The sequence below is a fragment of the Ambystoma mexicanum genome, chromosome 2q (genome assembly GCF_040938575.1).
Source record: "Ambystoma mexicanum isolate Mex_15411 chromosome 2q, UKY_AmexF1_1, whole genome shotgun sequence".
Taxonomy (NCBI): Eukaryota; Metazoa; Chordata; class Amphibia; order Caudata; family Ambystomatidae; genus Ambystoma; species Ambystoma mexicanum.
In genome coordinates, this window is record NC_090924.1 from 1,406,104,935 (window position 1) to 1,406,118,489 (window position 13,555).

Below are 13,555 nucleotides of genomic sequence, written 5' to 3' on the forward strand. Positions count from 1 at the left end.
CTTCACAGAAGCGTGGCACACGTGTGTGTACTGTGAATCCTCTGCTTCTTTGATGGCCACATCCATGATTGGCTGCGTTGAAGTGCTCCTGTGTTATTGGTGGGCTGGCGTCTGAATTTTTTGAATCTTTGATGTGCTCCCCTACAAAGCTGTAAGTCAATGCTATCCCCTGTCTTCCAATTTCTCCTACAATGTAATCTGTAAAATGCATCATATCGACCTGTTTAAAAATCATTCTCATGGGGAAACCCCAAACGTCCTGGATGGGTTCAGGGTCCCTCACTTGGCCTGCTTGCACTTATTTGGGGGGAAACATTGACGCCACAGCACTTCAGAGATCCACCAGCTGCCCCTCTTTACTATTACCCTGTTCATTTTCTTAGACCCATAGGTATGGCCCGTGAATCCAAACCGGCCGACTGATTGCGTTTGGTCCCCCCTGATGCCAAGCCAGTAGGTTTACACATTTCACAGATCTGCCCGATGAGCCCAGAATATCTGAACTTGACGTGGTGCTCCGACCAGCTACTGCCTGCATGTTCTTAAGCGGAAAATTATGCGCCTAGTCAGGGGGGTGGCAGCATCACAGAGGTTTATCATTGCTGTAAACTTTGGCAGTCTGTTTGTGTCTCTTTTTGCTGAGGAGGAGGGAATGTTATTACCCGGCCAGGATGGTAAAATATGAATTATGGTGTTATTGCTGGTGATAAAAAGCTGCGGATCGGGAACATTCCATGCGCAGGTGTAACAGATGCAAGGCGAGATTAATAGGAATAGACAATAATTAAAGCCTGGCCAGCTGTCTGCAAAGAAGGGCCCAGACTTATTCCACCCCACCGTCGAGTCTTGTGAAGTTCAAATTCTCTGGTAATCTGTGTCTGTGAAGTTGTATCGTTCCGGATGTGCCTTTCTTTAAAGATAATGTGTCCCTTTTCAATTAGGGAGATGGATGTCGGTCTTTCAGATTTATTTACTTGTGTTTTTAACACCATTGTAATTGACTGTCTTTGTAGCATGAAGACCGAGACATGCGGATAGGCCTCTGGAATGGAACTTGTTTAGCTGTGGGTGAAGGCAGCATGAAGTAAGACACAGACAACAGATTCAACTTTCTAAATAAATGGTTTATTTTTCTTAAATGTCAGGATGGATTAAGGCCTAACTTGCGATATGCAGGGGTGGGATTTCCCTGCAGGATAGTCTGTGTCAGTAAGTTCAACTCAAAAGTCTGTTGGTCCAAAACCAACACTTGCCCTCACAACTAAATATTTACAATGTGTAGGGATGTCAGCAGCACAAGAAATAGTGTTCCAAATAAAGTTCCACGGTTCTTCCATCTCTAGGATTCATTTCAGCTTCCCCTTCCCCTTCCCCAAGTTCAAAACAGTTCCAAAAGACCTTGGGCTTCCTTTACCCAAGAGTTCAGGTCTTCCAGCTTCAAAACTACAATCAATTCAGATATCCTGGCTTTCAAAACAGTTCAAGTTCAAATTCTTAATCATCCAGGTTTTTCAATAGTTCACATAGATTGCTCTCTCATTTCTCATTCACTTCAGCATCTGTTATAAAATACAGCTTCTTTATATTTGGCTTGTTTCAAGCAGAGGTAACTCAGTCTAGGCACAGTTGCCAAACCACACAGTCCACCCATTATAGGTCCCTCAACCGATAACCCTCGACACTCTGTTATGCTTCTGTATTCTTCAGGCTTTTTGTGACCACAGGTTTTCTCTCTCTGAACCTGTGTCATTGATCAAAACTTATTTCTGATTCTCCCTGGCAGTCTCTTGGCTTTGCCACAACTTGTGTCTTCCACACCTTTGTATCTTTGACCCACACTTATTTCAGATTCATCTTGGCAGCCTTTTGGCTGTGCCACAACTTGTATCTCATACAACCAGATTCTCCTTGGCAGTCTTTTGGGCTTTGTCACAACTGGTATCTCATAGAACTAGATACTCATTGCCAGTCTCTAGGTTTTGCCACAAATCTCACACTTCTCACTTCGTGGTGTTTACCCTTTTTCCACCACCTTTTTTTACATTATTCATAAGTGCTCATCGCTTGCTTTTAACTTTGTTCATTAATGCTGATCACTTGCTTTTGTCTTATGATGTATTTTAATATGCTTATCACATCACATCTTTCCTTCAGTTCAGTATTCACTAATGCTTGTTGCACTCTAAAAAGTCCTTATACCTCTTTGCAGCTTGTTCGGCATTCAAAAACCCTTTATTTGGTCTTCCAAAGAAATTAGAATAGTTTTCAGTTCGTTCTGCGTTCAGATATGCCTGCTTCCAGCCTCTGGAGCGCCCCAGTAGGAGTGTTCACTCCTTTACACTCACCTGTATGCTGCCGCTGAACCGGGCGTCGGGTTTCTTATTTCCGGCTTCCTTTCGCTCCGCTTGTTCCTCACGGGAGCCCCAGCGAGCAACGCTTGCCGTCCTCGAGTCTTGCTGCGCTTAGCTCCTCTCTTCCACAGCGGAAGCTACAAGTGGCCTACAGCGATTGGGCGCTTTCTGTGCCTCGAAGCTCCTGCTGAAGTTTTGTAGGAATATGTGTTTTTATATGTTTAACCACAAAAGTCAAACACATGTTATCACCAACAATGCTTTCCAATTGGTACACCCTCCTTGAAACCAGGAAGGAAAAGTGAACAGAAATACAGTCATATGCAGTCAATACAATCGTATGCAGTCAATACAATCGTATGCAGTCAATACAATCGTATGCAGTCAATACAATCGTATGCAGTGTACTAGGTGAGACAATATGCACATTAAATTGTCTTCCATCCAAAGTAATCTTGAGTGCTAAATGTCCTAGTTTCAACTAAAAACCCGGGTAGGGCTAGTTTTCTTCAGGACTGGTTTCGTGTTGTAGGGGTCCTAGGAAGAACCGCAGAGCCACACCGCACAGACAGAATGGTCCTGGTAGTAGATGTGAAAACATCCACAGGCGCCTTCGCTGCCTGTGGAGAGAGCTGGCGGTCTGTAACCGTGTAGTGCTGACATGGCTCCTTCCATGGGGAGCGGAATTGCTCTTCCAATCAAAAGGGCGAGTCCTCCATCCAGACCACACCAGCCTGAACCTTCATGCCTGACTGCAGAAAGCTTCAGGTATAACGAGTGTGCTTTGTCAGAGGGCGTCCTGGACGTATTTCTCTCTGCTAGGAAGTCTGCCACCAAATCCATGTATACCTGCCAGTTGCGAAAATTGTTGGCCTTGTGCTAGGAGTGATCTGGATCCTTTTCCTGTCCACATCCTCTGTTCTGGGTTTTCTGCTTTGTTTGGCCAAGGCGGGTCTGCAGATTGGCACTGTGATTGGGGTATCTTGTTCCTATTTCAGTTTTCAAGAAAACCTTTTTTCGCAGTCATGCAATTCTTCCAGTGATTGTGTAATCAGTTCACCCATGCCAGTTTGTTGTTTCTGCATAGGACTTGAATGTAGTGTTAACTTATCTTTTGGGCGCTCTATTTGGGTCCCTACATTCTTGTTCTTTGAGATTATTCACCTTTAAGATTATTTTCATGGTCGCCATCACTTCCGCTATGCGGGTGAGTGAACTCCAGCCATTCTGTTATACCCTCCTATTGGGTTTTCTCCAAGAAGAAGTTGATGTTGAAAGTGAGGCGTTTTGAAAGTGGCCTTGGATTTCCAGCTCTCTTTCATAAGGTCTATCCTTCTGTCTTTTCTTTTCCTCCGCCTCACCCTTCCAAGGCAAAGGAACGATTTAATCAGCTGGAACCAATTCAGGCCCTTGGCTACTATGTCTGTCGGATGGGGGAGAGCAGGAAAGATGAACAACTTTTTGTAGGTTATGCTGGTGCCTGTGCTGGCAGCTCTGTGACCAAATAGACCATGTTAATGTGGATTATCCTCTGAATTTTGGAATGCAACGATATGGCTATTAAGGATGTGCCCAAGAAGCTCTGGGCTCATTCAGCCAGAGGGCTGGCGTCTCGTCGGCTCTGCAACGTTTTCTGGACAATTGTCAGGCTGTGACTTGGGATTCACTGGCCAGGTATGTGAAACATTGCTGCTTGGCGTTCGGGTCGGCACAGGATGCACCCTTTGGTAGCGCGGTCTTTCAAAATGTTCTAGTTTAGTTGGTGTCATTGCTCTCCTCCATTCAAAGTTCTCCTATGGGAGTCTATCGTAGATGAGAAATCTGTGCTGGGAAGAAATCCATTACAAGTACAAATTACTTACCTCTCTGTAATGTACTTTCTTATGAATGTACTCCCATGGATTCCTCATTGCCTTCCCAACCGGCCGCTTTTGGCTGATAGCTAGTACACCTTCCTTTGTTCTGCAGTCCCTCCATGTCAGAGTGCTAGGGAAAAAAGGTAGAAACTAAGGTCACAGGGTGCGACGCCTCAATGTATACTGTCCCCAACGTCACGTCTGGCACATAGAGTCGTTGCACTGGGAGAGAGATATCCTAGATGAGGAATCCGTAGGAGGAGTATCCATCAGAAAGAATATCAGACCATTGGATCATGACAGATGGATGTTGCTTCTTCAGGGGTGCATGGCCCAGTAGGTGCAGAAGAACAGGTTAAGTATGAAATCCACTCTGGACCTTATGATGTCTTCTTCATGCCTATGCTGGAGTGGTGAATGTGAAAGGCCCTATGCAATTGAGTTTTGGCAGTAGAGGGATGTCCCACTTCATCACCCCTCCCCCCAGCTGGGTGAATTTCCCAGCGGGATCAAGGAGGTCGAACTTCGACATCTTGTGAGTATTTGTGCAGATCCTACAGCGCTGGAGTAACAGGGTCTGTATATTGCAGCATCATAGTGATGTCAGAAATATAATGGTTTGCTTTTTCTTGTTTGCTTATGGTCTTCGCTAGGGACTGTGGTGGGTCGGAAGGAGGAGTCGAACACTTAAAGGACATTTTAAAGGTTCTTTTATTGAAACTATACGAAAAAGGCCTATGTTTCCATATTGCTAAGGGATTACCCTACCTATCTAAATAACTAAAGCTGCTAATCTGTCATCTGGAAGTCCAAAATAAATGTCCTCGGTCCAAACCTCACTCTACCTGACCCTACCACTAATATGAAGAACTCAGTGTAGCCAAAACAATGTCTCTCTTCTGGTCTTCTCGTCTCTCGTTGTTTTCTATTTATAGAAATGTCTCTTTCAAACATATGTTTCTTAAGACAATCTTCAAGATTCTCTTAATATCTCCTTCATGAGCTCTTGTAGCTCTTCCAAAACATTATTGAATAATGTACTGTCTTTGGTGATAAGCTTATGACCATTTCCCTTGAGACACACCCTCACATTCTTGCTTGGTTGTATATTTCTCACATTCTTAACATTCAACCCCTCCTGTGCTTGATATGACTATCCAATTTTAGTCTCCCGCTCTCCTGGGTTCTCTGTATTGCAGTTTTACTTCTCTGACACTGTACTCTTGACAGTCTTATCTCACGACACTTATTACAAGTTTCTGTGGCGTGTTCTCTACACACTTCAACCCTGTACTCATTGGGCCTCCCCCTTCTTCTCAGGGTATTCGTATACAGTCTCTCTACTTCCAATACAGGGTTATTCGTTCTGTTCTTTATTGGCTTCTCACAACTCCAGTTAGGCTTTTAAATGTTTGTGATTTCGTCCTTATGACTGGTACGAGTTCTTCACTCATATACTGTTGCCCTGGCAGCCTCCCGCTTCTCCCTTTCTCCCCGGTACCTTTGTGCATGCAGGGGAACCTTGCACGGTTCGGCATTTGCTTGGGTAATCGACTTTGTTGTCTTGCTTCTAGGTCTTTAGTGTTCCTGGCTTCCTTGCAGGCTGCTGCCGTCTTTGGACACTCGTTTTAGGGAGCTGCTAATGCTCCCGGTTACGATGAGCTCTGTGCTGTTAGCTGGGCATCTCGCGCACCACGATTCGGGTGTGGGTACACCACCACCTTGCACAGGATTCTTCTTCTCCTTCTGCCAACGGTTTCTCCATTTTTGGACTTGCCACTCCTCCAGAGCCTCAAGTAGGTGTTCTTCGCCTTTTCAAAAGTCGCAGGCTCCATGGCTTGCTTCTGCTCTGCCTCTCAAAGACAGAGCCGAAGCCTTGGAGAGACAGTACAGAAGGCACTTACTTCAGGGGGATTCCCCTGCGCACCATACACTCTATATCCTAGTAATCCATTCATCCTCGTCCCAGTTAAATACACATCTCTTCTTAAAAAGACAACTTCTTTTCCTTTTGATGACTTGTTCACCTCAGCATTGCCTGCAGCCAAATGTAAGGAGGACACATTATTCTTCATAGCAGGCAGTCCCATATATGCTAATATAGTTTTGAGTCTAGGAAATTATTCTTGGGAACAAGAGTCCTTGTCCCTTAAGGGGAGTCACTCCCAGTGAGGTTCCACTTGCCCAGACCCCACGTGACGGTCTTGTGGAGCAGGCTCACCTCCCTAGTCTCAAATGGGGATGACTACCGCTTGAGAAGAAGGGATGAATACCATTGGTTTGTCACGCCTTTGTGCGCAGGATGGTGTTTTAGTCTATGTACATGTTTTATACAGTGCGGCAGGCAGTGAAGAAAACACTTCAGAGTGCTGTGTGTACTAGGGTATGATGGATAGGACTAGGTGAAGGGTAGGGATGGCAATAATACAGCGACGCAGAGGGCTGCAGGCATGAAGTACTAAAGTACAGGGAATGAAAGTGCTGAGGAACTTGTTTGAGTGCTGGATGGCCCGATTGGTAGGAAGAGTTGCAGGTGCCGGTGGTGAGGTGAGCTGCATAGTTGTGCAAGGCAAGTGCCTCTGGGACCGAGGAGTGGCTATAAGAACTGGCTGGTACCTTGTATGTGTGGTGGTTTGCATGTAAGTGATTGGGGAGGGCTTGGGAGTTGAGGCCAAGCGACACCAGGTATCGTGGGAGATCAGGCATCTTTTGTAATGCGCCTGAGGCACTTACCTCTCAAGATGGAGCAAGGGATCACGTGGGAGAAGTGGCAGATTTAAGGCAAAGTGCCCTGTGGACAGAATTGAGAGATCCCTTGATAGCTGGTACATACTGCAGGGCTAAGAGTGGGAGGAGTGGATTGCTGTCATGACTGCTACAATGATAAACATTAAGGACACATTTGCTGTGTTTTTTTTGTTTCTTTTCTACTATTGGAGTTGTGTGTTTAGGGGTATGACTCTGGCTGGAAATAGCCTTCTCATCTTGCAAAGGTTTTGCTGGCATAAAGTGATTTGCAAAGGATCACTCAATTTTTGAAGTGGAAAAACAGCTCTCCCCTGCCATCCCTTGTCCCTTCTAAAATCACATGCTCTCATGTATCCCTTCCTTTGTTTGCTTCCATACGCCCCCTTGCTATCACATTCCATTCGCTGCTCCCTTACTCTTCCTGTAGTCCCCAATTTCCTTTCACCATCCGTCCACTCTCCCCTTTCCTGTAAGGAAACCTATTGCCACAGCATGAAAAATAGAAATGGTGCACGGCAGTCACCTGAGCAAGAGCCTGATGTATGGATCTAATCGGGGCCTATGAATAAAGGTCATGCACATGTTATTCGAAATGTGTGCAATAATGGGGCTCTCAAAGAACAGGACAAGCCCAGAGCGAAAGAAGAGAACTAGTTTGGCAACATCCGTTTGCCATGTGCCCTTTCTATTCCACCCTCTCCCCTCTTGCCCCCAGGCCCCTTCCAGCCGCTCTCCTAGCACTCCCACGCAACCCACAATGTGTTCTGGGCTTGGTGGGGAAGAATGGAGGCTGATGCCTCCTCTCCTCTAGGAGGCCACCAGCCCTTAGTCCAGCCCAGATATTCAGCAGGCTCCAACAATGCCTCCCTGAACACTGTGGCTACCCCGAGAAGGGGGACATGGGAAGACACCCACCCCAGAATAACGCAGCATGGAAAAGAATATTTTGTGTCTTAAACAATGACATTTCGAAGCACAGAATTGTCTTTATTTTAAGAGTTTTGCGGCACATTTTTAATTGAGTTGGGAGTCTGAGGAGTGCTAGCATGTGTACCCAATATCCTTAGTGCAATATGCACATTTAGAATGAACATCTGCTACTATGCATAGTTCATATGAGCGGGCCGCTAGTACATATAGTGCAACACTAGCCTATTACACCATGACTGAGGCTGTTCTGCAATATCATATACTAAGAATGGTATCCCTTCTGGGGCATCTGATTTTGGCAGGCAAGACGCAGTGAGATTAAATGATTTGCCCATGATCAAACACTTTAAGTGGTGAAGCCACAAAGTCTGAAATGCAGGGTTCGTAAGGGAGGGGAGCTGGGAGCTATTTAGCTCCTGCTTCTAGCATACTAGAGCCTGGTTAGGGAGACCTGGGGAAGGAGAGGAGAATGGCCAGAAAAGCAGCTGGGCCTGTCAACACAATATAAGTTTGTGTTGAAACCAACAGCTACCAGGAGCTACTTTTGGCTCCCATGGCCAACTGGTGCCTTCCAAACTTGTAAATTTGACATTAATGTTTAGTATTTGAACGTTAATAAAGAAGAACTAGAACTCATCTAATACACATTTAAACACAATGGTTCATACAAAACGAAACAAAAAGTTGAAGGAGCATCCCTGGTAGCTCCTGGTACCCCTACAGTAGCTTCTGCCTACTGGGTGATGCCCGACACCCAGGAGCTGGTTTTAGCTCCAGCGGATCGAATCTCAATTTCATACCCTGGAAATGCATGTACTTGAACATGTACCTTCACAGCTTATGTTGGTATAAATATGTATGTGTGTTTGAAATCCTACAATAATATTCAATTTTATACAGATTATTTGAATAATGTACAATTCATATGATAAACCAAACTGACAATGTTATACATCATCATAGAAACATGTCAACCAAAAAAAGACTATGGGGGGTTACTTTGTTGTGAGGCCTCGCTTCTCTCCAACTTCACATGCCAAATCATACTGCGACACAAAAAGGGCCAGTAAATCCTTGTAATGCCACTTTCTAATGCTCCGTCAGACTTGGGAAAATGAAACCCTATGAATGATGAATGAAAACCGACAACTTCCAGCATTCAGACTAATGAGAACCTCGAGAAAGTCTTTTACAGGGACCAAGTGAACTGCAAGACACAGACTCTTCACACAGCTAGCAGCTTCCTCTGTCCACCTATCATTTCTAATCGTCCAACAATCCCACTTAAATAGCTCATCCAAATGTTATATAATGCCACAGCAATGGGCACCACACCCTGATCACTTCCTGAGGTAGATGGTCTCCTATGGAGAAGTGTTAAAAGAGGGGACCTCTCTGGGAGGCAGTGTACAGCAGTCGTGCCTGTGTCTTTGAGGTGCAAGAGGCAGAGCAGTGGGAGGGGGTTGGGTGGTGGGGGTTTGGGTTGTATGGCATTTCGTCTCTTGTCTGTTAAATCCGTCTCGGCGTGCGTGGCTGTGCGGCCAGAGAAGGCAGGCGGGCCAGGGCATCCGGGGCCTAGACAAGTAACCAAAACACTGTCAAGTCTTGCATAGGTCCTGAACCCCCATTGACTGGATTGTGCGGTGGAATCGCCGTCTTCATTGTTGGGGTACCATTGAATCGGAATACACATTCCTTCCTTTCATGTGATTTATAATGAGCCACCCTTGGGCATCTGCCCTCAGTAGAGGGGATCTACTCTTTGCTGCAACTTGTCCTTATATCCTGCTCCCCATGCACCATAATATCCAGGGTTCAGTGATCGAAGACTGAGTTGGCTCTGTTGGGATTCAAAACGGCCACCCGCAGGTTACATTTTGAGCTCTGCAGGGGCATACACCCACTGAGCAAATGTGTATGTTATTGCTGAAAGTTGTTGAGTTGTTACTTTACTGTTCATTTATGGTGATTGTGGAGTGTTGTGTAGTGCTAATGTGTACATTGAATGGAGTTGGCCAGTGCACCTTTCTTGTGTATTGAGGCTGCTGTCATTGATTCCCCAGGCCACCCTAGCCAGGCCCAGCTGCTCTCCTGGCCTTCCTTCTCTTCTTCCTTCCCTAAGCCTACCTAGCCTAGACGGGCCTGGCTCTCCTGGCCTTTCTGCTCTTCTTCCCCAGGCCTCCCTAGCCTAGACGGGCCCGGCTCTCCTGGCCTTTCTGCTCTCCTTCCCCAGGCCTCCGTAGCCTAAACAGGCCCAGCTCTCCTGGCCTTTCTGCTCTTCTTACCACAGGTCCGGCTCTCCTGGCCTTTCTGCTCTTCTTCCCCAGGCCTCTCTAGCCTAGACAGGCCCGGCTCTCCTGGCCTTTCTGCTCTCCTTCCCCAGGCCTCCGTAGCCTAAACAGGCCCTACTCTCCTGGCCTTTCTGCTCTTCTTACCACAGGTCTCCGTAGCCTAGACAGGCCCGGCTCTCCTGGCCTTTCTGCTCTCCTTCCCCAGGCCCCCCTAGCCTAGACAGGCCCAGCTGCTCTTCTGGCCATTCTCCTCTCCTTACCCAGGTCTCCCTAGCCTAGACAGTCCTGGGTTTCCTGGCCTTTCTGCTCTCCTTCCCCAGGCCTCCGTAACCTAGACAGGCCCAGCTCCCCTGGCCTTTCTGCTCTTCTTACCACAGGCCCGGCTCTCCTGGCCTTTCTGCTCTTCTTCCTCAGTCGGGTGCAGCCCTGGCCACCTCTCCCGGGTGCGGATTCGGCTCTGATTTCTCTATCTATTGATCACTTATCCAGGATTCTTTTCTCCTTCTTCTTGACGTTTTAGGCGGTGGGTGAGGCTGCTGTTTGGACGAGAATTTCCCCTCCAGGACCTCCTCGTTGTCTGGGATGCCTTATTTGCAGACGGCTCCAGTCTACATTTAGTCGACTACATTTTTGTAGCCATGTTGCTCTACATAAGAGATGCACGTGAGTACTATTCATTTTTAAGTCTACGTAAAACATGGGTGCCCCAAATTCAGCAAAAGTGCAATTGGGCCTTAAAAAGGTGCATCATTCATGGAGATATGCAGCCATGACCAGGCCGCCTGTGGCAGGTGCTGTAAGTAGGTCACCCAGCCAGGCTTCTTTTACATAGTGATACTTGTTGCATTGTTTTATCCTTTATAAATGCGGGGCTGCAAGACTTCAAATACCAGGGTGGTAAGTCAAAAAGAGGACACAATGAGGCCCTCACACCTGACATAGGACACCTTCAGATGTGTGTGCGTAGGCGATTTACTGACAGCTGAACAGTTTGACTTCCCACGACTGTAAGTATGGGATTCTTTGAGATCTTGTACTGTGCAAACTACTCACAACTGGCAAGGGACAACCTAAGATCTCTTGTGCGCTCTGGTAATACATGTATATTCAGGTGTCCACACAGTCAGACATCCCTGTGTAGCTTTGTGATGGATTTAGAGAGGTATGCCAAGTTCGTCCCATGCCAGACTCAGACATGCCCATTCAGGGGACGGTAGTCCGCTCCTGGTTAAACTTTGCATTCTGGACTTATAGTCCTGGGAACTACAAGTCCCAAAATGCAAAGTTAAAACGAAGACTATGCTAGCTTCTGAATTAAATGGATAATAGTGGCATGTTGTAGGCTAAATCAGTTGTGGCTGCCTTTGCCGTAGCTTTTTCTGCCTTTCAGAGGTACCGAATTATTCAGCTAAATTCAGATTTCCCTGTATGCTGCTTCACCTCTTATTGTGAGTGTGAAGCATCCAGCATGGGACCCAGGACACAGAAACCAGGCAGGAGACAGTAAGTACAATACAGGAAATGTACTTTATTCTTCCGCTCCAGATAAAGAATTAGATCAGAACACACGGACCATGCATCTTCTCAGCTCACAGCCCCATGCTCAAGTCCTGACCAACAGTCCCTCCCGGAATCTCCAGCCACAAACATTCTACATTCCATTCAACATTCTCACAGCAGCATCAAGCGCACTTGCATGCATGATACCACACACCTCCTTCCCTAAAAACACAAGACCCATCCAACACTTAAACTAACAACCACTCGGAACCAAACCAAAGGACACATTGCCCAACAAGAAAACTTGCCAGCCAAAATAAACAAATACTCCCTTATGCCCTGGCATGCCACACCAGGCCTTGGGTCTGCCACACCCAAGAACAGCCTACCCACATGAGGGCAGAAACTACTACACAGCAGCAACCTTAACTACACTTACAACCATCAAAACCAAACATTACCTCCAAATTCCTAATTTTAGCACTGTGAGGGGTCAGATATTTGAGGTGTAAAACATTTAGATGATTTCTCGAATGCCATTTTATCAGATCATAAGTTTCAATCAACACCTCACTATCCCTACCCTGACGAGGATTTCCCTCCCTAAAACGAACAAAAGGAAACGCTGTAACAAAGGATATCTGGCCCTCACACGTGTAGATAAATGCACAAGAAAATATATGGCAATTCACAACAACAATAATTAAATTTGTAATATTCACAGTCACTCTTTATAACCTCGGTAAACTCCCCTTCCCCAGGTTTTAAGTTGGTTTAATTTCCAATGTTCAACAAAAGAAACCAGGAAATCCATGTCAAGGAGTTTAGGATTTGCTCATTGATTGACCACAAGCTGCACAGATGTATGCAACCAGTAGATCACACAGCAAAGTTTCCACCAAAATCCAACCGAATTCCAACACAGTTCTTTGCTCCTTCAATATGTCAAAAGAAAGTTCCAATAATCAGACAAAAGAAAGATTCCTCTTCTTCCTTGAATAGATAGGTTTAGTCCATTAAATAGCTGATGCTAGATTGACAATAGATTGATGCTATCATCAAATAACATTAATGATATTCTTGGTCAGGAATATTTGGCACGACGTATAAGATTCAAAGAAGCACAGCCTCTTGATGTCAGCTTTTCGCAGCTCTCCTTTCAACACCATACATCACAGTTTATATCTTTGTCAAGATAACTGCACAGCACTTCCACTTCTACCTGGTTTACTCTCATACCAGGCCTAAGTCTACAAGTATTCACCATGCAGGTTTACTCGCCTGCCCGATAGCTTTCCACAATAAACAGTGCTTTTGATGTTCTAGATCTACTGACAACCAAAAGTTCACAACAGCTTCAGAAGATTGCAGTTTTATGATTTTCAATAACTTTTCAGAAAAGCCAAGATTCACATTAGTGCTCTTTAGCACATCCATTTAAGCAAGGCACCCTTCTTCTGAACATTCACCTTCCAGAATGGCAGCCCCTTTGCCACACTTGTCTTTCTGCCACACCAGTGACCAAATACCCTTAAGGATGTAATTCTAATTTTCCTATTTTTTGGCTTTGCCAGTGTTAGTTTTTATACCAGCTTTAATTATATGGAGCAGTCACAATCAACAAGCTCCACCTTTGAAAACATTGTATTTGCCCCTTCTCTTCCTGTTTGCCACAGTAGCTTAATTGTATGCCTTGCTGATAGTCTGTTTTGGCTTTGGGCAATGCTTGCACCACTCTTGGCTTTGTGTAATGCTTGCTGGAACTCACAATCATTAAAGTGTAGTCACTTGATGCTACAACGTTGTCTGCTGTTTACTTTAGAATCACTTTAAGGTAGACGCGATTAGTATTTCAGTTATTTTCTTCAGTTTAATATTC

General features: G+C 45.6%; 1 protein-coding gene across 7 annotated transcripts in view; it reads left to right on the top strand.

Moving 5' to 3' along the window:
• The window catches only part of TBC1D5 (TBC1 domain family member 5), a 2,783,701-nt gene that overhangs the window by 1,991,441 nt on the left and 778,705 nt on the right, over nt 1-13,555 (top strand). For all 7 annotated transcript variants that reach the window (XM_069648897.1, XM_069648892.1, XM_069648893.1 and 4 more), the window contains one exon: nt 10,697-10,839. In XM_069648897.1, the coding sequence (XP_069504998.1) occupies nt 10,697-10,839 (143 nt within the window). The remainder of the gene's footprint in view (nt 1-10,696; nt 10,840-13,555) is intronic.